The sequence below is a fragment of the Gymnoscopelus braueri genome, assembly GCF_963280865.1.
Source record: "Gymnoscopelus braueri genome assembly, chromosome: 2".
Taxonomy (NCBI): Eukaryota; Metazoa; Chordata; class Actinopteri; order Myctophiformes; family Myctophidae; genus Gymnoscopelus; species Gymnoscopelus braueri.
Window position 1 is genome coordinate 29,430,034 of NC_137604.1, and position 25,859 is coordinate 29,455,892.

The 25,859-nt window shown below is 41.0% G+C and overlaps 1 protein-coding gene across 1 annotated transcript in view; it reads right to left on the reverse strand.

Moving 5' to 3' along the window:
- Positions 1-25,859, reverse strand: part of ctnna2 (catenin (cadherin-associated protein), alpha 2) — a 574,287-nt gene that overhangs the window by 32,024 nt on the left and 516,404 nt on the right. Inside the window, exons 10-12 of the mRNA XM_080414083.1 lie at positions 11,328-11,420; positions 5,847-6,003; positions 4,556-4,756 (exon numbers count right to left, since the gene is read on the reverse strand). Coding sequence (XP_080270209.1) covers positions 4,556-4,756; positions 5,847-6,003; positions 11,328-11,420 — 451 coding nt within the window. The remainder of the gene's footprint in view (positions 1-4,555; positions 4,757-5,846; positions 6,004-11,327; positions 11,421-25,859) is intronic.

Here is a 25,859-nt window from a genome sequence, read left to right on the forward strand (position 1 = left end):
CTCACTAAATGAGCTCTAATAGCGGTGATGGGAGGGGTGTGTGTGATGGGGTGGGTAATAGGAGGGGTGTGGGTGTAGAGCAGTGAGGATGTTGCAAGTGCGCCCCCAATCAAATGGCAACACACTAACATTTGATCGATAATATAACATTAATAGTTTAAACATTTTTTACAAATCTTGAAAAAAATTGTTTTCATGGTGATACAGATGAAAAGGAACTCCAAGAATACTAGTTCCATAGATCCCGAACACAATGGATTGATCATTAACCCATTAAGACCTGAAGCCGATTCTACGCTATGAGCTTGTATATCTGCTATTTTTGAATAGCCAAAAGTGTAAAATATAGCTTTTTTAGCTCAAATCAAAAAATGACACAGATGCGTTCCAGGTCTTAAAGGGTTCAAATAAACATACATGAAAATGCACGTCGCCCTGCAGGCCCACAGATCCAGAAAAGGTTGAGAACCACTGGTGTATAGGTGATTGGAGGGGTGTGGTTGATGGGGGGGATAGGATGATGGGGGGGATCGGACGGAATGAGGTATGAAGGGCAGTTAGGGGGAACAGGAGGGTATTGCTGTTTGATCCGATTGTCACCTACAGTAACGGGGAGGCAGACAATTGTGTGAAAATTACTACTTTTAACCCATTAAGACCTGGAACTGTGTCATTTTTAGATTTGAGCTAAAAAGCATTATTTTACACTTTGGGCTATTCAAAAATAGCAGATATACAAGCTCATAGCGCGGCACCGAGTGCCGCGCTACGAGCTTGTAGATCTGCTATTTTTGAAAAATCGTGAAAATTTGTGCAAATCTTTGAATATATGTTTTTTTAAAGCGAACATTTTTAACTCAAATCTTTGCTTCTGGGGGGTCCCTGGAACAAAATATTTTGATGGGGGTCCGCGGCCAAATACATATAATTTTGGGGGTCCTTGACATGGAAAAGATTGAGCACCACTGATATAGAAACATACGTTTTTCAGAAAATTGTTGGGATTTAGGAGACATGTAGAATCGGCTTCAGGTCTCAATGGGTTAATGGGCGCTCGGGCGGTGCCTCTGGCTCGGCAGGGTGCTCCGATGAACACAGTTGGCCGTGTGAGGGTACGAATCTGGGCCGGGGAGGACGATCTCTGGCGCTGCACTAGTAGCGACTCCTACAGTATGGCCTGTTCAGCAGGGAGAGGAACGTGGGAGGGACGGCATGTTCCTCCACACACGTTATTACGCCCTCCCGGGGGAGATTCTTTCTGACTGTCAGGTGAACAGAAAGCGGCTGGTGACTTCATGTGTGTCGGAGGAGACACGTGCATATCTACACATCTTCCACATGACCAACCGTGGTGATTAGAAGTGACACGCACGACCCGAGCGTGGGGGGGGGGGAAAAAACTGTGAATTGGCATAATGACTACAGTATTTAAGAGGGAATGTGTGCACTCTAGCATACTGTACTGTAATGCCTTTAACAACCTTTTATCCATCACAAATGCATCAGAAATGGGCCCGTAGGGATCCATTTGGTTACATTTGTTTATTCTCCGAATTAGATTAACACAGTTTTTTTTTTTTTGCACATCACGATGCCTTAAACCCCTCACGCTCAACGATATTGTCCTCGTCACTGTTTGACATACAAGCACAGAGTGATGGGTGCCCCTACGCAGAGGCAATCTCCACTTTAGGGTGCACGGTGACATGTTTTGGCCCAGGGCCTCGTCTGTCACATGAGGCTAAATTGGGGGCTCTGGTGCAATCTGGTGTTGGACCGTGGGTGTAGAGAGGCGGGAGGGGGGGAGGGGGAGAGGGGGGCGACAATGAAAAATGGATGAGAAGGCAGAGCAGAGGGAGAGGAGTGAACAGGTGGTGTCCGCGCTCTGTACTCTCTAGGTTAAACCCAAGGTGCTGATTGAGACTGTGGGACACAGGGCAGCCAGGTAGTTAGTGTGTCTGGTTGTCACTAAGGCTGGGGAGCAGGTGCAAGCGTGAGTGTGTTAGTATGTCAGCGCACGTGTGTGTGTGTGTGTGTGTGTGTGTGTGTGTGTGTGTGTGTGTGTGTGTGTGTGTGTGTGTGTGTGTGTGTGTGTGTGTTTGTCTGTACACCTTATATGTTCATGCCTTTGCTTCTAAAAAGGGTGCACGTTAGGCAAGTGTGCAATTGCATTTATCATGTCAGTGCACCACAGTATGTAGTACGTGACATGAAACGAGTCTGATCTGAATTTGTCCGTAAATTCGTTGAACAAAGATTTAAAATCTTTAAGTGCTTATCTATTATTGACTTAAAAGTCAGAACTGAAATTGGCGTGCAAATATGAAAACAATGCATGAATGTCAAGGTTTAGTCCTCACTGTTATTTCACAGGGGAGACTAAAATCGAATCAGCTTATTGTGTAAAGGCCGTCTTTCATGCGATTGTCTAGTAGACATTACAAGAACGATCTTTAGGTTTTTTTTCTGTCATGTTGAGTACAAATGAAAATAAATTAACCACAAAATCGAGTTAACACGTATAAAGTAGACAGATTGTGACATACGGCCCTATTTAGACGATCTATGGCACAGGGTGCTGGGCGCAAATTGGTTGGGGGGGGGGGGTTTCCAGCTCTAATTTAGTTAGTTAACCATTTTCTGAGTGCACAACCGGGGGTTGTATTTAACCTCTGAATTGACCCATTGATAGCCTTCTAATAAGTCCTTGTGACTCCCTGACCGCCCAATCAGCAAGCTCCTTCTGCATAGCAGCGGTTATTTATGCTGAGTTTGATAAACGCGTTATGCATAGTGACTATACTGCACCCGAGATGTGCCTTTGTTTATGTTTAAAATGAGAATTTAATACATTAATAATAAATATCAATACGAGGCAACTGAAACACTTTTTTTCAATGGTAGTGAATGGAGAGAGCAGATTTTTGTCAGGGGCAGGATCACAGGCAGGACTTGACAAAGGGTCAATTAGTCAATGTGTGTTTTGGGCATAAGATAAATTAGGCCAGAGTCTTGTCTCCCTTTCCCTTTAAAACCAAGTTGTCAAGAGTTGGGCTGTTGTAGCGCCACCACGAGGACATTTTAATTTGCGATTTGATTGGATGCTTCTTCCTTTGGCTTATAGTGGGAATGTGCGTTGCAAAGTTTCCCAGTAATCGGGCACTGCATTCGTGATGTGGCATTTCGTGCAAAACGGCCACCACCCCCCAAAAACGTTGGAAGCCAATCATAGCCAATCGGAATGGAATATGAGAAATGTGATAGAGACATTAGTGATACCCTGACAGACAGGTATCAACTTAATAATGACATGCTCATTCTAAGTCATATTCTTTATGAGACGCTGTGTCCCATGCAGGCGTGTAAAGGGGAGGGGGAGCGGCGTTCGCCCACAAAAAAAAAAGAAGACGTTTTCGGCTTTGGTCAGTTGATCAACCCGTTGAACCTCAGCCTCCATAGTCTAGGGGGAACATTAGTCAAAAAAAGACGATCTACAAGCTAAATTAGCAGATCTACAAGCGGTCCGCGGACCGTGTGTGTATGGGTCGTCTGGGACCCACAAATGGGTCCCGACCCACTGTTTGGGAAACAGTGATCTAGAGTACTAATGCGTACTAGTATCTAATGCGTCTCTAGAGATAGCAGGGAAACCTCTGACACTGGTGGACTGCGCTAGACGTAAGACAAGGTCCAAGCTGGTCTACCTAACACAGCAATGCGCCAAAACCACACTTCATTTTAAGACCAACACATGCATGGACTTAAGATGGGTGCAAGTAATAATTGGTATTTCTACAACGTGGGCGCTGGGCGTGAAAAAGGCAACTGTGTCGGGTGCAAACTGGCAATGATATTTGTTGCACCATTTTGCGCTGGGTATGAAGAGAGGGCCCATAACGTTTGGCTGAGTGCCGAACATAATTGTATAATCCGGTATTGGTGTGATTCAAATGAAATGGAAATGCTTAGTTGACTTGTTAGGTAATGTGTTAGATTAATATATCAACTCAAAGCACACATTGTTTTTCCCAAGAGGAGTGGAGGAAGTGTGAAAGTCCTTTTCAGAAACATTGAAGACCGATTTCTTAGAAGTAAGTGTTTTCAGAGACACTTGCTTCAATAAGCTGTACATTCAAAACTGTTTTTGAAACCTAAGCAAGTGATACCAAGCGCATGGCACTGTGAGCTTGTAGATCGCCTATATTCCACTACTTTTGAAATAGGGTATACGTGGTTAATTCATAATATATTTTTGTACGTTTGGGTCCCAAGAGTCCCTTCCTAGAAATGTAGTGGAATCAACAGTACAATGTTTCTATTTGAAATGTATGGGAGTGAAAGTCATGTGTCATGTCATATTTATATATTTTTAAATAATACAATACTCAAAAATGTACAGTACAGTACTCAAGTACATTTACTTAGTTACCACTGCCCATTAGTTAACTGCGTTTAGTCAGACACGTACTATGCGTTACCATGGATATAACCATCTAGCCCCCCGGGCCCTACCTACAATCTTCATCAGAGCAGCCCTTTGGAACAATGTACTTACCGGTCTCAGAAAGGAGTTTGATGGACTCCAGCACACGCTCAGTGTAGACCCCAGGTTCATAGTTTTCCATCTCAGCGTTAATGATGTGAACCACTCGGGCAGCTCGGCCTCGAATAGCTCCGGCAGTCCTGTCCAGAGTATCCACATCTCCTTCCTGCAGAGCAATTACGCACTTGTTGACATCTTCAAGGATGTGGTTCTCTAGAGAAAGACAAAGACCAGCGGTGAATGGAAGGTGGATTATTCAATGCAAAAAAGTGTACGAAGAACTTGACAGCAATTACAGAAGAATTTGTTTTGAAATGCTGTACTTCACACTGTTTGTTGAAAAATATATATCTGAAACAGGAAACTGTTTATCAAGGTTAACGTCTTTCCAAACTAGTCACCTGGGTTAATTTAATACAGTGGTTCTCAAACGTTTTCATGTCAAGGACCCCCAAATTAATATGTATTTGGCCGTGGACCTGAAGATATTTTTGTGCCAGGGACCCCCATACAAGGTTTGTGTTGTAAAAAAAATATGTTTTTCAAGATTTTTGGAAAATAGCAGATGAAACAAGCTCACATCATGGTGATCAAATGTTCTAATTGCTGATCCTACATAGGGATAAAGTGGTTAATCCTATTTTGATGGGGACCCCCTGGAACCACCTCAAAGACCCCCTGGGGTCCTGGGCCCAGAGTCAGCGTAAGTCAAAACAGCTATTGTACTACTCAGGATCAATGTTAAACGAGATTCACTCTTTCCAGGGTGTGGCTTTGAGGTAAGGTTTAACTCTTTAACACCGGGAAAGCATCATTTGTGTCATTTTAAGATTTTTTGGGCTATTCAAAAATAGCAGATATACAAGCTCATACCGCGGCACTCGAGTGCCGCGCTATGAGCTTGTAGATATGCTATTTTAGAAAAATTGAGATTTTTTTTTTTTGTGCAAATCTTGGAATATATATATATTTTTAAAGTGAACATTTGTAAAATATTTAGTTCCTGAGACCTCCAGAAGCAAAGATTTGAGTTACAAATGGAAAAATTCTAATATTTGCACAAAATGTTCATGATTTTTCAAAAATAGTAGATCTACCAGCTCATAGCGCGGCACTCGGTGCCGCGCTATGAGCTCGTAGATCTGCTATTTTTGAATAGCCGAAATAAATCTTAAAATGACACACACGCAGCTGGTGTTCCCGGTCGAAATGGATTAAGCACTGTTTCTGTGAGGGCTATAAGGTTAGGTTTATATTAGGGGCCTGGGTGGTCCCTGGGTGACCAATGTTAAACACAATGTACCTGACACGGACAGGAAGTCATCCACGGAGGTGATGTCGTCCACGGCCTCTGTGAGGATGCGGACCTGCTTCTCCCACTGGTCCTTGAACACGTCCATGTTGTCCTGAGCCACCTTGCTCTGGGGGCGGGCGGCCAGTGTGAGTGCAGCGTTGATGACCTGGTGTGAAAGAAGAGGGCAAACCACAGCTCAAGTATTATTTGTGAGAATGCATCGTCGCCGTCGGGTGTGGGAAACCTTGCATGTCCAAAAGCGTTACTTTTCAGGAAATGTTAAAAAAAAAGAACAGTGGTGGAAGAAGTACTCAGATATTTTACTTGAGTAAAAGTAGCGATACCACAATATAAAAATACTCTGTTGCAAGTAAAAGGCCTGCGTTCAAAATGTCACTTGAGTAAAAGTACAAAAGTATTGGCATCAAAATATACTTAAAGTACCAAAAGTAAAAGTACTGAGGTGGTAGATCGACTATTTTCAAATAGCCTACAGTATGTGTAGGGCTAAAGTGGTTCATGTATGTTTTATAATATAATAATTTATATCTGCAAAGTAACCAGTAACTAAAGTTTTCAAATAATCGTAGTGCCTCTGCATGTAGTGGAGTAGAAGTAAAAGTATTGCAAATCGGAAATACTCTAGTAAAGTAACTCAAAATTGTACTTCAGTGCTTGAGTACATGTAGTTACTTTACACCACTGAAAAATAACCTGTGTTCCAATTGATCCACTGTAGTTATTATTTAGTCATAAGCTGTTGTTAATACTTTTCATCAGATAAATATAGATTTATTAAACCCACAGACAGACTTAAACACTTTCATTTACTTTCATATTTCCAAAATAGCAAAAATAGGAGATCTATTACATTCTCGTGAGCACGTTGTGAGCATACTGTATAGATCGGCTACGTCTTCTACTGTTACAACACTCTTGTATGATGAAGCAGGCCATGCATGTACGGGGAAGAACATTTGAAATATGGAGATACAAGGTTTCTGCCCGACAGCAACAATATGATGCTTGGAGAATATGGTGGGAAGAGGGCATCTTGAATGACTCCCTCATCAACAGCCAGGCCAAAGATCATGCATTTATTATAGTCTCTTTACCATAAACTGACACCGTGAGGTCTGACGTGCACAACCAGTTTAACATTCTCGTTATTAGTTAATGAGGTTAAACACGGAGGAGTTGCAAGGTTAACATCCAAAAATACATCAGTGACTAATCTTTACAAAACAGGCCATTTGCATCCAAGACAAAAACAGCAACAACGCACTGTATCCCTATAGCATTTTTATAATGAACAACATGAACAGTGCTCCGGTAAAGTCAGCATAATTAAGTGGCAGTGTGCATATATTATACTGACAACAGCCAGCTGGTGTCCACATCCATCAATACATGTGTGCTAAAGGCACAAACGAAGGAAGTCATTACCATTATGACAGCTGGAACATGTGGCTCCGCTAATAGCTGCAGATTTATTTGTCTTTACCTCTTCTTGATCATATATGATCATCATATATATATATATATATATATATATATATATATATATATATATATATATATATATATATATATATATATATATATACATATATATATATATATATATATTAGGGATGTCCGATAGTATCAGCCGATAATAGCATAATAATGTAATATCAGAAAATGTGTGAGTCTGTGTCCAGCTGATGCTCGTTGGCGCTCGTTAATGTTATATGCATCAAGGCAATTATGCTTCTGCACTGTCAAATAGGCCAACATCTAATCTAAGATTAGTGGGACTCATTCAAATGACCACCAGTGAGTCTCGGGACTCACTTCATTGAAAACCTCACAACATTGCTGTATTGTATTAGATTAGATATTTATTAGATTATATTGTATTATATTGATATTATAGCTATTTTATTTTATTGTCTCCGCCGAAGGTGGAGAATATGTTTTCGCTTTGTGTGAGCAAACATTGTTAGCCAAGCTAACATTGGGCAAGCTCCACGTGACACGTGTCAATTTGTTGACACCAATGCCTCTGATTGGCTAGAGGGACGCGTGACGAAATAAAATTCTATAAATAGGTGTGTCACTTCAAAAAGCCCTTACTTTTTGAAGTGAGGTAAAACAGGATCAATCAGACTTGATTGGAACAGTACCTTCAGTAAGTCCAAGTCACCCGTCTGTGCGTGTGTGTTTCCCTCTGAGAACACCTAACATTGGTCAAGCAAAGGCGCAGAAGGCCAAAGCTAAGAAAGCATACTCATCTACAATTGTAACGTAGAAGAGGACTAGAGTTGAAATTATCCCACAACAAAGCCGAACTCTTAATACGTGTCAATATGTTGACATCAATGTCTCTGATTGGCTAGAGGGACGCATGACGAAATACAATCCTATAATAAAAAGGTGTGTCACTTCAAAAAGCCGTTTACGTTTTTGAAGCGAGGTAAGACAGGATCAATCAGCGGTGAAGTCAGCGTATATATCGTATTTTAACGAGATATCTTTATCTGTATCGTCCAACTCTATCATTATCGTCGACCCAAATATAAAAGAGGCATACTTGTTGAAGACATGGTATGACACCAGAAGTAAAGTCCTGGACATAGAGAATTTAACTAAAGCATCGTCTGATATATTTTTCAAAACGCGAACATTGAAAGAAATGAAATTTCCACAAGATGAAAATATAAAATGGAGTAATTATTACAGCGTGGTGAGTACAATTCTTGACATTCAATCAGATGGCTGTTTTTATAAATCGTGTCCGAATTGTAACACAAAAATAACTGAAACACAGGATTTTTATTGTAAGAAATGCAAAGAGGTTAAAAACTATATTTATCGATTTCTTTTGAAGGTCTTAATTACTGATTATACAGACAAGCAGTGGGTCATCTGTTTCAATGACACAGCTGAAAGATTATTAGGTTACGACGCGGATTCTATGATACAAAGAAGAGACAAAGATCTGTCTGCATTCAAAGACATATTTCAGAAGTTAACGTCTACAACACACATTTTTTATAATAAAGTCGGACCGAACAATTACAATAATGAAACAACATTACAGACGACTGTTATTAAGATATTACCAGAAAACCATTCAGAAGATGCGTCATAGTATATATATATTTTTGTAATATAGTAATACATTTCTGACAATTAATATTATTGTCTGTTCTATTTTAAGGAATACGTAAATATTACGTAAATATATTAATCTTTTTTTAATCTCTTTTTTCATCTTATTTTATTTTTAACATTGGAAGACAAGTATTAGAACTTTTTGTTTAACTAAAAGATATATATTTTACCCTACTGTATCTCATTAGTTATTGCTATTATAATATAATTGATATATATCAGATGCGTCATAGTATATACATTTTTGTAAGAAATACATAAATAAATAATTTTTTGGATCTCTTTTTTTCATCCTATCTTTTTTTAAACATTTTTTTAAACATTTTTTTAAACATATTTTTAAACATATTTTTAAACATATTTTTAAACATTAGAAGACAAAATATGATTTTTAAATCATTTTTTTATTAATAAATATTTCTTTAACATACACCTTTTTATTTAACTACAGTATATCTTTTACTCTACTGTATCTCATTAGTTATTGCTATGATAATATAATTGCTATAGTCTGCTGGCGGAGACTTGTGCTCCGAGGAGCACATTTTCTAGTTAGATATGTGATGTTGTTACCTGACAATTAGTTGACTTTTGGTGAAAAGGCTTGCATATATTGGTATCAGTTGATATCGGAATCGGAAATTAAGAGTTGGACAATATCGGAATATCGGATATCGGCAACATATATAGTTTTTTTGGGGGGCTTGTGTGGACCATATTGTCGAAGGTGCTTGGGAATGCATTTGCAACATGCTCCCTTGACTTGCCGGAGGTCAGATATCACAGAGCAGTCCTCAGAGGGTGTGCCTGGCGAGCCCTGGCCTGCACACCACCACACATCTTGAGTATATTAGCTCTAACCCCTCCCCTATCCATTCCGCTTCTCTTATCTATTAGTGTAGTGGGTCCCTTGTGAATATTCCCCAAACCTTAACCTTTTGAAACAATGGCTTAATTACTACCTAGTCCTTTGTGCTCCACATGTTTCTTTCACCTCTTTCTCCCTCTTCCTCTCAATAACTTCTCTCTCTTCTCTCCCCTCTGGGTGGGAAGGACTTTCAGTGGTATTGTTACCCAAAAGTGAAGAGGGTATCATTTTGTGGAGACAGATCCAGCTAGTGACAATCTAAGGGGCATACACGATATACATACATACACACACATACTGATTTGGTGGTTGCTTTTATCCAGGCCACTTCAGAGCTGCATGAATGAATACAAATTGCCTTGAGGTCGAACAGACATATAACCTCTACACATGGCAGTAAGCGTACCGTTGTACTCACCACAAGAGGACCGTGTATCATATCATATCTGTCGGGCAGAAACCTTGTATCTCCATATTTCACGTTTTTATGTTTTTTCATGATTTACACAATTGGTCGTCCTTTGAACACTTATTTTATACTTCATTGTACGATAGTGTCGCACAAAAGTAGCGAAAATAGCCGATCTAGAAGCTCACAACGCGTCACGTTGCAACGTGTTGGAAGCTTGTAGATCTGCTCCTTTCGCAGTTTGAAAGCAGCTTGGAAGTGGTTACGTCTGTCTGTGGGCTTTATAAACTAAAGGTTCGGACCTCACACCTAGAGTTGGGGGCGCTACGCCGTCCTCACACCTACGTCGCACGCACCACCGATCTGACTGATATGCCCATATATGTCAGTATATATCATCAGTATATATCATCTGTCAGTCCTTGTCCCTGTTATGCCCATATATGGGGTTCCATGATGTCTTCAGTATATGCCCAATTGCCCATATATGGGCATGCTGATATAACCATTCATAGGGGTGGGCGATGTGGTGAAAATATCATATCACAATGATATCACAGCTCTGGCTATAGCCGGACTACTGAGCAATATTTGTGCAAAGTGTGGAGTCATCAGGTCTGCGCTCTCCAACGCTGACTCCGAACTCCATGAGTGTCGGCCTCAATTCTGGTAGACAGATACTAAGTCGATGCCCATTGGGAATGATGCCCATTGAGAACGCTTACGCTTCCCCGGTTATGCAATACCCATTGTACCGGTTGTATCTGTTGTATCCATTGTCAGAGTACTTAGTGCAGCACTCATCGTCATAGTGCTTGGAGGCCAGTCTATGATATCAGTACTATGATGTCATATTGATGGCATTAGGGATCCATATACGGGGATTTGTGAATTCCTAGATGTTTTTGAAGATCCGCTGATCAGACCGACTTCCCTCTCGGCACTGCACTCCCACTGGTCCTCAGCAATACATGCGGTGAGTTTGATTTTTTTAAAGTAACAGTTTTAGAGCCATACAAAGTTTCGATATAATAATCATACTGCAGATGCTCACCTGTGGGCACAAACTGTCAATCTGGGTGGCAGCCATTCGAACCAACTTCACACCCTCCTCATTGTTGGAGATGGAGCAGGCCAGGTTGGCCACCTGTAGGACACAGAAAACAACAACTAAATATATGCTAGATTCCACTCACATCAAGAATTGCTTACAGTAATGACAGCAACATTTCGAACTCATAATATCCTGCCCCAGGGATAACATATTAAGTTATGAAAATCTGAGATAGAACTCCTGTTTTACATTTTAGCACAATGACTAGGCACCGACTGTAGTGTTCATTGTAATATCCTAAATGTATACAGTCACTGAGCTAAGAATAGAAATTGTGTGGGTTCTGGAATGAAGAGACGTGTCAATGTAGCTCATCAACCGACAATAGGGTGTCCACACTGCCACAATCCAGGGTGCTCTTATTTGTAATACATACCATGGCACAAACAATTATTCCCCCATGTTATGTCATTTCTATGTCGCTCAAGCTTCCCCCGCTCCCATAATGGTTGCTCATTTTTAACATGTGCAGATAGCTGGGATTCCAGGAATGGCTGCAGCAGCCTCTGCACTAACTCATGCCTCCTGTTATTTGTGCAGGAGTGGGGATTTAATGCTTGGCTTGCAAAGCCAATGTCGGGGCGTAAAATATGTACAGAGGGTTAGGGCCCGCTCAACTGTTAGATTGGTATTTGTTGTTACCACACACTGGGCGCTGTCCTCTGCCGCCTCCCTGCCAACCACCTTTAACCCAATAAGACCGGGAACGCATCTGTGTAACCACTTTAACCATTATCTTTGGCTATTCAAAAATAGCAGATATACAAGCTCATAGTGCCGCGCTATGAGCTTGTATATCTGCTATTTTTGAAAAATCTTATTACTTGAATATGTTTGTTTTTTTTAAGCGAACATTTGTAACTCAAATCTTTGCTTCTGGGGGTCCCTGGAGCAACATATTTTGAGATGGTGGTCCGTGGCCAAATACATATTCATTTTGGGGGTCCTTGACATGAAAAAAGAACCACTGATATTATGGCGACAAAAAAACGGTTAGGATTTAGAAGACATTTGTAGAATCCCCCAGAAGCAAAGATTTGAGTTACAAATGTTCGCTTTAAAAATATACATATTCAAAGATTTGCACACATTTTCAAAATGTTTCAAAAATAGCAGATATACAAGCTCATAGCGCGGCACTTGGTGCCGCGCTATGAGCTTGTAGATCTGCTATTTTTGAATAGCCCAAAGCAGTCTAAAAATGACACAGATGTGTTTTCCCGGTCTCAATGGGTTAAACCACCATCACCGGACCAGACCACTACATCCCTCGCTTTTCATTTTTATAAAATAGCTGATATCTGAATAATTCAGAACACATAAAAAGGAACATAGTTTTTCCACCGGACAATCTCAAGGGCAGATTCGCTGCAACACGGTGGGGCTGGGGGGGGGGGGGGGGAACGGGACAGAAAACCTTGTACTCTACATGGTGCAGGCATAAAATGTCCAGAGGCTGCTTGATGTTACACACCATAGCTTCATGACAGAAACTCCAGTGCCCGGAATAGATAACAGAAACAGAATGACACAGCACTAATTATAAAAAAGGTCGTCAATGGCAGGACGCCAACTGTGTACAATGGTTGACTCCATTAGACACTAAACGTCCGACCTGACATCATTTAATATTTTTAGGAATTCTTAGTTACTTTGCGAACATTCCCTGGGATCCTGGCTTTCATTACCAATCTGCCTAAATCATTACGGGGGCTTACTGGTGCAAAAAGGCGCTTCATCGTATAATTAAGATGCCAGATGGTCTGTATCTATTGAGCAACTCTTTGCTTAATTTATGTGTCTCTATGCAAAGGTACTGTCTACTGGCTAAAGGTCTCCCGTTCTACTGCCGCACAAGATACATCCTGCTTACCCAAATTCCCTTACAGACGAGGCAATTTTAATTGCGTGCCTTGAACTGCAGTATACTTCAAGTCATCATGCAGACCTACACAGGCACTGTACTGCAAAAAAAATACTGCAGCACGTTGCACCATGTTTGATGCACAATTTAAATGCTAAAGTATTGCATTAGAGGTATGCCAAATTGTCCTATAGCATAGCGTGCGATTAAATGGTCTCAAACCTGGCATGTGTTTCTCATAGGATATAACCCCGAGGTGTGTCCTGTCTAATGGCAATTCAGACAGAACAACGGTTTCCGAGAACCAAAAACATATGAATATCTGTAGCTGTCTGACCATGATACAGAGGAGGACGCACACATTCTAAGTGTGGTTGTCACGTTACGTTTGTGCTGCTTATCCAGTATAGGTGACTGGCCGAGCTTCGCGTACTATTTGTGCTGCATGCATAGCCAATATAAGTGACAGCATACATGCAATGGAACAGAAAAGCCATAATATGGAATAATGTGATGGCAGTAATGTTGGGTTGGGGGAGGAGAAGGAAGGCATCTATATCAAATTCAAAGATAAGTGGTGGTGCAAGATACAGTATGGGAAGTAGGAGAGGGGAGAACATGTATGATGACTTGCATTCCTGACTTGCATCGTTCCAGACATGTAAGGTTAATTATGAACTCAAATACATTCCATTGTTTGAAACAGTGTAAGTGGTACTCCACAGTAGACTCCAAAAACACTTCCTGTTCCTTATTCTGTTCCTGCCTCTGTCTCTGTCTCTCTCTCTCCCCCCTCCCTCCCTCCCTCCCTCCCTCCCTCCCTCCCTCCCTCCCTCCCTCCCTCCCTCCCTCGCACGCACGCACGCACGCACGCACGCACGCACGCACGCACGCACGCACGCACGCACGCACGCACACACACACACACACACACACACACACACACACACACACACACACACACACACACACACACACACACACACACACACACACACACACACACACACACACACTTCACCTGAGGCCCCCCCTTGCAATCATCATATCTCTCCATTGTATCACTATATTTCAGAGTTAATTTACATTACTTCAAACTCCATGTGATCTAATGTCATGGATAAGTAAATTGAATGCCAAAACAAGCAATGGCTTTGAGTTAAACAGACACACGCCTGTTGGCAGCGCGCAGTGCCTCTCTGTATTAGCCCTTCTACTTCTCACAAGTCACTGTCGGAGGCAAATTGGGGTAAATGAAATGTATGGTTAAAGACTCTTGCTTAGAGCTCTTTCTCCCTTTGCCAGTGACAGCTAGGAGCACATTGATGGATTGCACTTCGTTATGTGATGGTGTGTATGTAAATGGTGCATAGGTGTGTGTGTGTGTGTGTGTGTGTGTGTGTGTGTGTGTGTGTGTGTGTGTGTGTGTGTGTGTGTGTGTGTGTGTGTGTGTGTGTGCGAGAAAGAAAGCGCGCGCATCTGTGTGTTTGTGTGTGGTGTGGGAGAAAGTGCGGCTGTAGACAGTAAAATCTCTTCTGTACCTCCTACCAGTTTCTTCTCTCCCCTGCCTGTCATAGTCGGGCCGTGTGAGGTGGTGGAACACAGGCCCTTCTGGAGCCTGGCGCCGTGCCTTGAGCGAGCCCACTCTCTCCCACTCTCTACCGCCCTTCCACCCAGCACAGAAAACTGGGCCAGGGCCAATGCTTCAACATCCAGCCAAATGCACTAATTGCAATTATCTAAAGAAACTGTTCTCCTTTGAGATATCCCCCCACCCCCCCAAAAAAAAGAAAGAAAAGAAAATGGAGGTGAAAAATCAAGACGTATAAGGCCTGATGCTATGGATAGCGAGCCTTATGCGGTTACTGTAGAATTCATGATTTTAAAGTGATGTGAATGTGTGTAGGCAGCAGAGTGTGAGAGAGGGAGAGAGAAAGAGAGCGGGAGGGAGGGAGAGACAGACAGACAGACAGACAGAGAGAGAGAGTAAGAGAGAGAGAGAGGGAGAGGGAGAGAGAGAGAGAGAGAGAGAGAGAGAGAGAGAGAGAGATCTGCAGCATTGCCATTCTTCATTTTAGCGTCTAACAAAGAAATATCGATTTTGTCCTTTTTTGCTCCGCCTCGGATAATCACTTCAATTCTAATTTGATGAGGGATCCCACTGCAGCTGGAGATCTACAAGATGGGCATTCTCATGCACATGATCTAAATCACTTCATTAAAGCTGAGTAGCACAGAGAATTATACCATAAAAAACAGAGAGCTGAGGCCCTAAAATTCATTCTTTCATATTTGCCAAGCTCTGATTCTAAACCCAGCAATGACTTCCTTTATTCATTCATTTACATTTAAGCCCTGTCTAAGCACCGTGCACATGCTTAGTTAGCATGACCCTCATCTAATGACTCAACTTGCGTTTTGTCTCTTGCCACCATCATTCTGACTATCACAGCCTAGACAGAGAAACAATGCTTTTGAATGAATGAATGAATTAATGAATTAATTAATTTGGTGATAAAAGGAAAGAGCACATCAGCACTTCCATAACTTTTCTTCCATTTCTTCCTTCACAAAAGTCTGAGAGCTCTCTTGATCAGGGAAACTCTCTGCGGAAGGAATATGGTAAATAATTAGAAAGCTGAGCCAGACGAGGTTAAGTCAGTGCAGTCAGGGCTCCATGCAAGCCTTGCCACTCCTAGAGGCCTTTTCAGCTGCAGCAGCAGGTACTGTATTCACTCTTCCAGTGCCTGACTCTGAGGAGCATCTAATACCGCCGCTGTCAGCCAAGGTGTTTGGTCGCGCCAGCCTCACTTCAGAATAGAACAGGAAGTGGGTCAAATACAGGCAGAAGAAAAATGGTGACAGAAGGAGGAATGGAGTGGGGGTGACATTTTGAGTTGTGTGAGATAAAACGAAGGCACACTGTTCTATTAAAAGTTGACTGTCACCTAGATGTTCACTTGTTGGGACGAGGCTAGCTTGGGGGCGGCTGCGGTGAGGGGCTTGTTAACAATGGATGGGAGGTTTTGCTCCAGTCTGTTCAAATTTACACAAATAACAATACAATCACAACCTCTCAACCTCTCTACCCCCCTCTCTCCCCCCCCCCCCCCCTCTCTCTCTCTCTCTCTCTCTCTCTCTTTCACGCACGCATGCACGCACGCATAAACTTACTCAACTTAAGACACACACACACACACACACACACACACACACAGAGTAAATCAATCAATCTGTCAACATGGATGGAGTAGAACTGTCGACAAGGGAATACAGTATATAGGTAACAAAACAATTATATATCACTAAAGTTGACATACGTTTCACCATACCATACTCCCTACAGCAGTTTGGTAGTATTTTACTAGTGTTTTTTAGCTTGTTATGGTGGTGTTATAAAGTAATGGGAGTGTATATTTCTATGTGTATTCTCTCCAACAGCGAGATGCTGTAGTTGCGTGAACATTCCTATTCATTTATTTGTGTTCTCAGATATTACATTTGATTTTCCCCGTATGCCTTGTGGCTTGAAGCTATTTCCTAGAAGAGCACACACTGCTGAGATTTGACGTGGCACTCTGATATTGCTATAGTTCTTTACCAATAATTGCACAAGTGCTTGAAGATCACTGCTGGTGTTCCTTCTCACTATTCTCATTTGTAAGTGTTAGTGTGGTCAAGTATGATGTTAAACATAAAAGAAGGTCTGCACACTGTAGCTTCCTTAGAGGCAAATAATTGGCACACCCACTATAGTGATAGTTTCAAGTTAGTGCTCAGACTGTAATAACGTTGTCTTAAAGATTAAATGACACTATTGTATTTTGATTTAGATATTGTCCAATTATGGTCAGTCACATAAGGCTATGTTACGTTTACTAGGGGTACATTCTGGTACTGCATTTCGCAGTGTCTTAATTATACCCCAAATCTATGAAGAAGTATTGAGTTCTTCATTGATTCTCTGTACAGAAAGGTATCATTTTTATACTGAAACATGACACATGAACTTCCCTATTGACCTCGACCTTGCTTCAGAGTTATTATTTCACCACATTAACCCTCCCTATGTTGGCCATGTCATTGTAAACAAAAAGTACCAACATCATAAAGAAATAAGTAAGTAATTAATAAGCTTTCAATGCTTCACATCCTAACACATCGTGAGTTTGGACATTTTTTGGATTGACACCAGTATACAATAAAGTATCAAATAGGGCTTAAGTGATTAAACAAGTATATTGGTTGCATTTCAGCTATAGCCTATTATATATTGTAATATAATCAGTCAATTATTTCCGCATTCAAAGAATCAAATTGGCACAGTTTGCTTTTGCCTTATTTTATTTTCTAATTACAATATCCTTTTTGACTGTTCTATTTCCTTAACCATGTTTTCCCTCTTTCTTCTTATATGAAGCAAATGCTATATTTTCCACTCTCATTATTGTTTTGTCTCCCTCTCACCGGTTAAACTTCCTATCTAGATCTTATTTTAATCTCAAAGTCTTCTATCTGTACAGTAGCAGGGGGTTATTTAGAGCGGTTTCACACTGGATCCGTTTTCATTGAAAACGTTTCCCAGATCGAATGCTGGCCTGCATTCACATTGGGCATAGATCCTATCGCACCAGAGAACACATGCATATACACCCCCGATCCTACAGGTGGCGGCATGCACATAGTGTTTCCCCTGTGGACACAGACGTCATCGACTATGCGACAATGTTTGTGCTGGTCTCGCACAAATATGCGTTTAAATATGTTGAAAGCAAGGGGGCGGAGTTGCGGCTGGTGAGAGAGTCTGAGCGCACTGAGGGCAATGAGCGCACAGAAGTCAGAAGGCTGTGTTGTTGACGGACAACGGATGCACGCTTATGAGAAACGACATAAATAAAACCTGGTGAAACACTTGTGTGCATTAGCGCAAGATGAGGATACAGGAAACATTCAGTCTAAATGTCCAGTTTGCTAACCTTCACAACTACTAATACTTTTGTATTTGAAACTTTAAATTTCTCTAAATATTATAAACTTTCACGACAGCTTAAGTACAAAAATATATCATTTATGAAAAGGCAACTATAGTAGCCTATACAGTGAAGTCCGACTGAATGACTGAAACCTTGTATTGTGAATTGTACTTCCATGTACTGTTTCTCATGTCTCATGTCTAAATAAAGTACATCAATCCAACGTCTTTTCTTTTTTGACTCTCTTGGTGTGGGGATTATCTGGCACATGTATGTATCTGTTATGAAAGAGAAATTGCATCATGAGTGAAACGGCTATAGTCCTTGGGAAACTATAAACCTACGTAGGCCTACATCTAAATGAGTTACCATATTTACTTACAAATTTCAAATTACAAAGCCTTATAAGCTATATATTTCTGGGATGCATAGTAGCTGAAACTCCACAAGATACCCACAAGATATACTATATGCGCTGCTCGCGCACCTGAAATGCGCGATGGAGACCCGCCAATGTTTCATGACTGATAGACATGAAAGAAGGCCCTTCACAGCTAATAGAGAATTTTAAATTTTAAGAATCGGTTCAGAATTGAATGAGTAAAATTGTTAGAAAGGCTCCCATATAAGTTGATTATTATTTCAATTGTTATGTTCCACCTTAAGAGTAATATGCACCAGCCCACCTTAAGTGCGCAATGCATTCTGGGGCGTTTTCATTCATTCAGTAGCACCGGCTAGAAGAGCGGTGTTTTTGTTGGCTGTTTTTGTCGAGTTTATATACCGTCACCTATTCCAAATAGCGGGCCACTTCCGTCTAATGGTACGCTTGCTTTCACATTGCAGCGTACCGTACCCGAAAACGCATGATCCGGATCCGAAACTGCCTCCGGAGGTGGTTTCGGGAACGGAACGGTTACCTGTTTCGGGGGACGATTCGCTACATTCACACTAGCCAAGCGGTCTGGAGTGCGCACCCGGGACCCGAGTGTGAAACGGCTCTTAGTCTCCAAAGAGTATGGCCCACCTTCAGATCAAGGTTAAATTTCATAGCTATCAAAGCATGTGACACTATGATTTAATTTATGTTAGACTGTCTCCCGTTCATACATCATTCTTTAACATAAAGTCGAGTCTTGCCAATAAGAATAATCTCCTCTTTCTTTTCGGTGGGAAGTTCACCACACATCAGCCATATTTCCTTGGCTGCTCCTATCATTATTTTACCGGCTATGTTGTCTATAACCTTGTTTATCCATACTTTTTGACCTTCATGAATGAAACCATGATGTCATTATTATATATTTTTAAATACCATTACATACAGTATGTACCTTTATTTTCAAACTTTTAGCATTAAAACTATTTGAGGCATTTTGAAGACTGATATGATGATGAGTGATATACCTGGTACAGGTAATGTGTTGTGTGCGTGCGTGCCCGCGTGCGTGTAGGCCATGTGTGTGCGCACACATTTTTGTTTGTGCATGCTGCTGACATACATTCTGTCACAATACCTTGGGGGATAAGCTCTAGGGGCTTACCAGCTCCATCAATACGTCTGCAGTTGTCTCATATTCTCCCCCTGCCTCCTTTGCTGTTCAAAGGGTACTGATGGATACCCGACCGTGATCCTGGATGCCAGGCCTTCCTGCTCAAGCAGGTATTGAGCCCCTACTGATGGTGCCTTGGGTGCCAAGGTGCTGCAGTTACCTCCTCCCTCTGTACATCTGCGTTCCGCCATGACCAAAATATATTTGGATAGATGAGATGCAATTTCACCCCTTTCTCTCACAACTCTTTTACTATGGGAGCATAATATTGACTTCTCTGTTTTTCTCGTTTAGCTGGTCTTGGTCAAAGTAAATCCGACGGCCCTCGTGCGTTATTGCTTTCTTGGTCCATGCAGAACGAGATCACTTTTTTGAAGTGTGCCCCATGTCCCAAATTGAACTACGATTGAGCGTGGTGCTATTCCATTTTGGATAGGCTTTCCTCTGATGCGATCGATGATGTGCTGCAACAATATTATAAGTTGCTCCACAGGTATCAGTTTCTTCCGAAAACTTTAGAAAATTCACCATATTCTCTCCTCCCGTTATCTACTGGTGGATAACGGGAGGTATATATATATATATATATATATATATATATATATATATATATATATATATATATATACACAGTATATATGCACACACAATTTCTTCCTAAATGTATTTTCCAAATATTCCCGTTTTTGTCCACAGAGGAAATATCCTCTCTTGTGCTGTTTAACTATTTCATCTCTCTCCCTTCAATTCTTAATATTGAAATGTCTTCTTTTGCCTCGTCAGAGCACCAAACTTTCAAGACTTTTTCTAATCTCCTGCTCCATTAGTTCCGTTAGTTGTTTGCTCGTTATACTTGTGTTTCTGTCCTTTTTCTCAAAATGTTTTGACTCTTGATTAACTACTCCGGATCAGAAGATCAAGCCACATTTATCAAAATAGTTTCCAGGTAATTAACATCTTTACTTTTCCCTTTCTAATCATAAATATGTGGTATATAAACTGTGGTATAATTGTCATGCAGTATACACACTTGCTATACTCCTATATTGGCGCTGGTGTGCTGCGGTCATAGGCCTATGGCCTCATTCCATAGATCAGCAAACCAGTGCCAATATCAGGGTACAGCACTCCCTCTCGTGTATTATTGCTTAATTAAATTGTGATAGCATTATATGCCCACTCGCTTCAAAATTGCAAAGAACGTCAAACTAGCCCTTACAGCACATTAGAAAAGACAGCTCTTTTCTAGCATAGCTATGATTACGTTGTGACTATACATGTCATTATAAGAATTTGACTTTAATACTAATTACAATCTGAACAAATTCCTCTTTCAATCAACCCTTCATTCCATTACTAGAATTCTGAACAGGAAATAGCTCACATGTCCCAGATTATTGAATGCTATTCAATTATGTTCATCATGAACTCTTAATAGAGACCTTAAAATGTCTTACTGGATGAGATCTACAATTGCAAGAAAAGAATGCGTGTATGTGCTTATGTGTGCTTATATGTGTGCTTATGTGTGCGTGCGTGCGTGCGTGTCTAGGCAAGCGGCGCTGGAACAAAGTCGAGGCCAGCAGAGAAAGCAGTGAGAAAAATAATTAGATGATCACAACAAGGCCCTGCGTGCAGCAGATATATGTATGAACCAGCTGAGTACATGAAAGGTTTGCCGTTATCATTGTTTTTGAGCAATCAAATCACAAACTGTGACTTCTCTGTGTTGGCTGGGGTACAATCAGAAGACTGAGAGCCAAAATGATTTATACTGTGAAGATTGTATACCCTAGGGGTGTGCCGATACACTAATTTCACCAAACGATACGATACGATATTTGGCTCACAACTTCGATACGATTTCGATACGATACGATACGCACTTTTTTATTATGAAAATATATGGGGGAGAAAAAATAATTCTGTTTTTGCATTATTCAGACGCAAACTTGTAGCTTTTCAGCTACAATAGCCGTTTTGAATCCAAATAGGGCAATAGTGTGACACCTGACCCGAAAAAAAACAACATGTTGTCACCCTTTTCACCTCGGGGCTGTTTGCATGCCTGATTATTATTATTGTAAAAAAAAAAAAAAAAAAAAAAAACATTTTTTTTTTTTTTTCAAAACGATATTTTTTTTTCTCCAAAACGATACATATCGTCACGAAAACGTATCGCGATATATCGCGGGACGATATATCGGCACACCCCTACGGCCTACTGTACGATCGCCCTATCCCTCTCCCTCTCCCTCTCCCTCTCCCTCTCTCTCTCTCTCTCAGTGCAATGACAGATGATTTGGTTGCATCTTTGCCTGCAATTATCTTCTTCAAATGTGACTTGTATTCAGTTATGGCTATTCACAGCAATTATTTCACGTGTTGTCAGAACAATCAATGCTTTGATTGCATGTGCTACAGGACAGAAATAAATGACTCGCAGAGTAAGTTCACCCAAACACTGACAGTAGGTCGAGAGCAGCCAATTTGATATTGATTATTAAGGAAGTTCAGAAAGTTCAATCGTTTATGCATGGGTCTGTAACCAGCAGGACATTTAAACTGAACGTCTGTGAAGGGGTCTAGCTGGAGCGTAATGAGGAGTAATTGTGTCTGAAATCTCGACAGCAAAAAGCACCCTGCTGATATTGTTTAACCCGTTAATACCGGGGACGCATCTGTGTCATTTTAGATTTTTTAGCTATAACCCTTATTTTATACTTGGGCTATTAAAGAAATTGCAGATATACAAGCTCTTGTGCCGTGCTACGAGCTTGTAGATCTGCTATTTTTGAAAAATCATGAAAGTTGTGCAAATCTTTGAATATAATATATTTTCTAAAGCGAACATTTTTAACTCAAATCTTCGCTTCTGGAGGGTCCCTGGAACAACATATTTTGAGATGGGGTCTGCGGCTAAATACAGTCCCACTAATATAGCACATGCATTTAAGATTTAGAAGACATTAGAATCAACAGAAGCAAAATGTTTGCTTTTAAAATATATATTATATTCAAAGATTTGCACAAAATTAATTTCCCCCCCAAAAACTCTAATAGCAGATCTACAAGGCACTCGGTGCCGCGCTACGAGCTTGTATATCTGCTCTTTTTGAATACCCAAAGAAATCTAAAAATGACACAGATTCTTTCCCAGTCTTAAAGGATTAAGTGTGTGTGGTTTTTCCACGTGACATTTCAGTTTGTTACATGATGCATTTATATAGCGCCTTTATCCAAAGTGCATTACATTCACTCACCGATGGCGGAGGAAATCACGCACCAACTTGCTCATCGGGAGCAGTGGGTTCAGTGTCTTGCTCAAGGACACTCCGACAGTAACGCAGTGGGGAGCCCAGGAATCGAACCGGGAACCTTCCGGATTCCAGAGCCACTGCCACCCCACTGCCATAATTTTTGTTTACTCAGGTGATTGGCTCACACATTAAAGCAACTATCTGATTGGATTCAAATGTCATTGTTGTAGCAATGTGTGGGCAGTTAGTTATAATGCTATTTGTTGTTGTGTGTTGTGTTAGTGGGTTATTATTGGGATTTATGTGTTATGTGTGATTAATTTAATGTTGTTTTAATATGTTGTGTTGTATTTTATGTGGGGGGGGGGGGCAATTGCACCTCGGCTATCACACACACATGCATACACACGCACACACAAACACAGAGAGAGAGAGAGAGAGAGAGAGAGAGAGAGAGAGAGAGAGAGAGAGAGAGAGAGAGAGAGAGAGAGAGAGAGAGAGAGAGAGAGAGAGAGAGAGAGAATACAATCATTTACAGGCTTAACAGGTGGTGACTTGGAAGACAGTGCTTCAGTACCTGTTTCTATGTCCTCATCTACCTCTGCCTCTGTGATAAAGTGGACCTAAATTGTGTTTGACTCTAATGCACTGAAGAGTTTGTTGCTCAAGTTCCTAAATCAGAATGGAAATACGTTTAAGTCACTGTTTACTAGGTGACAGATTCACTAATATGGGGAAAGGACTGGGATAGATCCTTCACTCCTCCACACACTCTCTCCCAATAGATCAAGGGTCACGCCGTGCATGCATACTGATACTACGTGCAGACCTGAGTGCATGTCGGCACGCAAAGCATGAGAATTCTCATCCTTATTCATGGGACAAAATTGGGTAGGTAATACCAATCCAAAATGATATAAACCCTTCTCAATTCAAAGTGGCTGCGACAGCAGTGACACTAAAAGAGGACTGTGATGTTGTGGCATTGCACAGCACCTTAATTAGATCCTCTCTTTGTTGCACACGCCTGAGACAAAGGACAAACTCTTAAAATCCGTGGTTTTATCCAAACTATAGCGTTTACCCGTACACAGCAAACTGTGACCGAGTACAGCAATCATGGTTGGCAAACACAATAAATCACTTCATATAGTGATAGGAGATGCACCATCAGATTAGACTAATAGAACAACACAGGTAAATAGGGCTGGGGAAACTTTGGAACAGATTTGTCTGTCCAATAAGCATTTACTGTATAAATAAGAGGATAATGCATGGAAGATTAAATTACTGATTAAGTGGGGAAATTAAAATCGGGACAGAAGAAAAATAACAGTACAAGGGCATTTTATGCCTGGAAATTGTGACAAACTGATGGATTTGGAGAAAAACAACCCAGTGAGAATATTACTGTATTTATGAACAGCAGAGTACAATTATGTCGGTCTGCAGAACAAGGACAGGAAGTTCTGATTCCAGAAACTCCATCAGTCATTTCCTCTGCACAATGCTTTGAACTATCTGCTTCCCTCTGCATTTTAAGTCTTGCTAACACAATAGATTTGAGCCTGATTGGGTATTGATTCCAGTGCAGCTGATTTAAATAGCAAAATAGCAACCTTAACTATGCCCCCCCCCCCCCTCCCCATGAAAGCATTTCATATGAAAACAGGGAGTACTACTTCTCTTCCTTCTAATGGATGTTTTTTTGTATCAATTTCAAACAAAACTGTGGCTAAGAGGAGGTTGTCTGCCTGTTCTCTTGAGTTTTTGATCTGTAATACATTGGCTGCTTGTGGAATGTTATGCAACGTTATGCAATGTTTTTGTTTGTCTTGAGTTGAAAATCAACTGAATTATTTGTTGTTGTACGACAAAGAATCGCTTTGGCTTGGTCTTATGACCATTAGAACAGTAGCTCCAAGCTAGGCTGTTTATAATGCAAACATTAATTAATTAAAATTACTTAATTAATTATTATTATCCTTATACAGTACTACTATTAATACATAACTTCAGTTGTTTATTGTTCATTGTTGTCGAGATAAAAACCATTTATTTTAATGCTATAATGTATTGCATTTGGTGCATTCTGTGCAAGCATGGCAGAGACTTGACCTCACAAACCCCCATGAGGCAGAAAGTAAAGATATATACAGTTATTACACAGATATGATAATAGACATATGAAGCCCTCATAGGGCAGAACCTAAAGATCACACTGTACATTAAGGACATGATACTATACATATGGAACCTACAGTAAGTGACGTGCTGACATAGTGGAAACCTAAATGCGACTACAGGATGGAGGCTGGTGGTGGTGGGAGTGTGATCACTGACAGGCTGTCATGTGTGGTATAGCAAGAGATGCTGAGCATGTAAGAATGAGTGTCTGCTTAAATAGGCCGCAGCAGCCCACATAGTTGAACTATTAAGATCGTGGGTGTAAACTACAGTATGTGATTGAAGGGTGCATGAGCATGAGACCGCCCCTGCCTGAACTACTGCGATACTCCGTTGGTTTGAAATCACACCTTTAGTCATGGAAATAATGTGTAATCAAAGATACATCGGAACACATTATACTAATCAGCTAGTGAAAATAACCTTTAATCACAGCATGGTCTCCTTGACAACTAGACTGAGCCCCAACCAGACAAGAGACGTGAATTATAGTGGTACATTGCTGCTGGTTTGGCTATCTCCTCACGTATCATGGCACATTCCCCGATAAATATGATAATCTGCTGCAGGCTGGCAGGGAGGTGACCCAACGCTGGCAGGAGGTAGAGGTTAGAGCTGTACATGAGACAACAGTG